We start from the raw sequence: 2,669 nt of genomic DNA on the forward strand, positions 1-2,669 counted from the left end.
ATTATTTTAATATTAACGAATATACATCATATCATTAAATAAATTTCTTTTTTATTGTCATAGTTGAATAATAAAAACTTTTGTTAATTATCAACGTTTCAACTTGACAAGTTAATAGATACTTACAAATTAATTTGATTTACATAAAATTTTAATTAACTAATCAAAATTGTGAAAATGAAATTCAATATCTCACAATTGGATCATATGATCAAGATGTTCAATTACTTTCTTGTTTAACCGTCCCTGTTTAATTAATCAATTAATTGCATCATATGATCAAGATGTATAAGTACTTTCTTGTTTAAATTATTCTGATTATTTAGTCCCTGTTTAATTAATCAATTAATTGCATCATATGATCAAGATGTATAAGTACTTTCTTGTTTAAATTATTCTGATTATTTAGTCCCTGTTTAATTAATCAATTAATTGCATCATATGATCAAGATGTATAAGTACTTTCTTGTTTAAATTATTCTGATTATTTAGTCCCTGTTTAATTAATCAATTAATTGCATCATATGATCAAGATGTATAAGTACTTTCTTGTTTAAATTATTCTGATTATTTAATAAATTGGGTTCAATGTATCCTAAGTTTGAAGGCATGTAATCTATAAAAATTCCAAAATATATAACAACATGACAAGCCCCCTGTTACTTTCAAGATATAACTATTGAAATAAAAATTTATTACGACGAAAATTAATATTAAATTGAACAAATTCAAGATATCAACTAAATTTGGACGAAGTAGATAATGTTTGGCCTACTTAAAAGTTTACTTTGTATTTTGAAGGTAGCATCAAGATAATATTGTTGAAAGAAAGCTGCTTTTGCTAAGAAAAAGCAATGCCAAAATTGCTTTAATTAAACTAGCGAAATAAAAGATTTGGCCACTACATTCTTATAGAAAAATGAGTTAAGCCATTTTACCAAAAAATGTTGCCCACTTAGGCGACGGATACATTGTTGACGGGGTATGATTGAATGTGAAGGTTGATTATATTTTAAACCGTGAATGATTGAATTGTAAGGAATTTTTAATCAGTTATGTGAGTTTATATTTGAATTATTGTGTATTAAATTAAAAGCTATCAAATTTGATAATGCACTTTAAAAGTAATGTAATAAGGTTCCGATATTTTGGACTTTAATGAATCTAATTTAAAGTATGGGCTCTTATGTGTAGAGACCAGGTCATTGTTCCTAATTTTATGATGGGATGAATTAGGTTAACAGGCAATCACTATATAAACACGGTTACGGTCCTCAAATTACAAATATTAGTCATTCTGTTCTGCCTCCCATTACTAGAGAGAATAAAAAGTTACTTGTTCATTTGGAAGACATAATCGTAGGATTCAATCATCTTAATTAATAATGACCGATTCAAGTACGCTTCCACTTTGGTTCATATGTTCTTGATGATCCAATATGATAAATCCGACTATTTTTGACGGTAATAATTTCTTATTACATGAATACAATGTGATATTATGTCAAATAATGTGACAAAATTTTCTACAACGTAGATAGGTTGCAGGAAATTTTCCATTCACTACAAAGGACTAAGGAAATCTTATCTGATGATGACGTCACCCAACAGCCCGCCTGGCTTCCTTTGACCCACGTGTGATATTGGCCTAATATAATTTAGTCCATAAAATTAATAATTAATCCCAATAAAAATCCCCTCTTGTCCATTTTCCCCCTTTCAAAGTTCACCCCTTCCCTTATCAGATTATAATTTGCGTATTTTATTTTATTTTTTTATTTTAGATCTTCCCCTAACCCCACTACGCCTCCGCTCCCCCGCCACCCCGCACCCCGACTCATAGGTATATAAAAAGGCAGTTTCACCCACAATGGACTCAAAATATTCCCACCTACTTCAAATGGATTCCTCTGTTTTTCACTTCATGAATTCTGATAATTATTCCTCTGAATCATCCTTTGGATCAGTAGAATCTTTTCCATGGTGGGATGTAAAATTCTTGGAGAAAAATTCACTTCCTTTCAATGAAAATGATTCACAAGAAATGCTTCTGTATGGTATTCTAGAACAAGCTGCACAAGAAGAAAATTCAGAATCAAATTCATATGATCATCAAACAAAAGAAGATGAAGTAAATTCAGTACCAGACAAAAAACCCACCAAGGAAAAGTCTTACAGAGGTGTAAGAAAAAGGCCATGGGGAAAATTTGCAGCTGAAATAAGGGATTCTACAAGGAATGGAATAAGGGTTTGGATAGGAACATTTGATACTGCAGAAGCTGCTGCTTTAGCTTATGATCAAGCAGCGTTTTCATTGCGTGGCCAGGCGGCGATTCTGAATTTTCCGGTGGAAAGGGTGAGGGAGTCTCTCTGTGAAATGAAGTTTATAACTGAGGCAGATTGTTCACCTGTTATTGCATTGAAAAGGAAACATTCATTGAGGAAGAGGAGTGGGAACAAGAAGAGCAAGGGGATGGAAATTAAGGAGGAAAATATGGTGGTGTTTGAGGATTTGGGTGCTGATTATTTGGAACAACTTCTGAGTACAAGTGAAAACGCTAATTTTTCTTCTACTTAGGAACCTTTTCACTGTACCAAGAACAAAAGAAAATGCCACTTTCTTTGTTTTTTTTTTTTTTTTTTTAAGGGGGTTTTTTTTTTTTCTTTTT

The 2,669-nt window shown here is 31.3% G+C and overlaps 1 protein-coding gene across 1 annotated transcript; it reads left to right on the forward strand.

Moving 5' to 3' along the window:
• Positions 1-1,871: 1,871 nt before the first annotated feature.
• On the forward strand, positions 1,872-2,663 carry LOC111378716 (ethylene-responsive transcription factor 1B-like). The gene has a single exon (XM_023001951.1). The coding sequence runs from the start codon at positions 1,901-1,903 to the stop codon at positions 2,576-2,578; it is 678 nt and encodes a 225-aa protein (XP_022857719.1). The 5' UTR covers positions 1,872-1,900; the 3' UTR covers positions 2,579-2,663.
• Positions 2,664-2,669: the final 6 nt, after the last annotated feature.

The sequence above is a fragment of the Olea europaea genome, unplaced genomic scaffold (assembly GCF_002742605.1).
Source record: "Olea europaea var. sylvestris unplaced genomic scaffold, O_europaea_v1 scaffold1858, whole genome shotgun sequence".
Taxonomy (NCBI): domain Eukaryota; kingdom Viridiplantae; phylum Streptophyta; class Magnoliopsida; order Lamiales; family Oleaceae; genus Olea; species Olea europaea.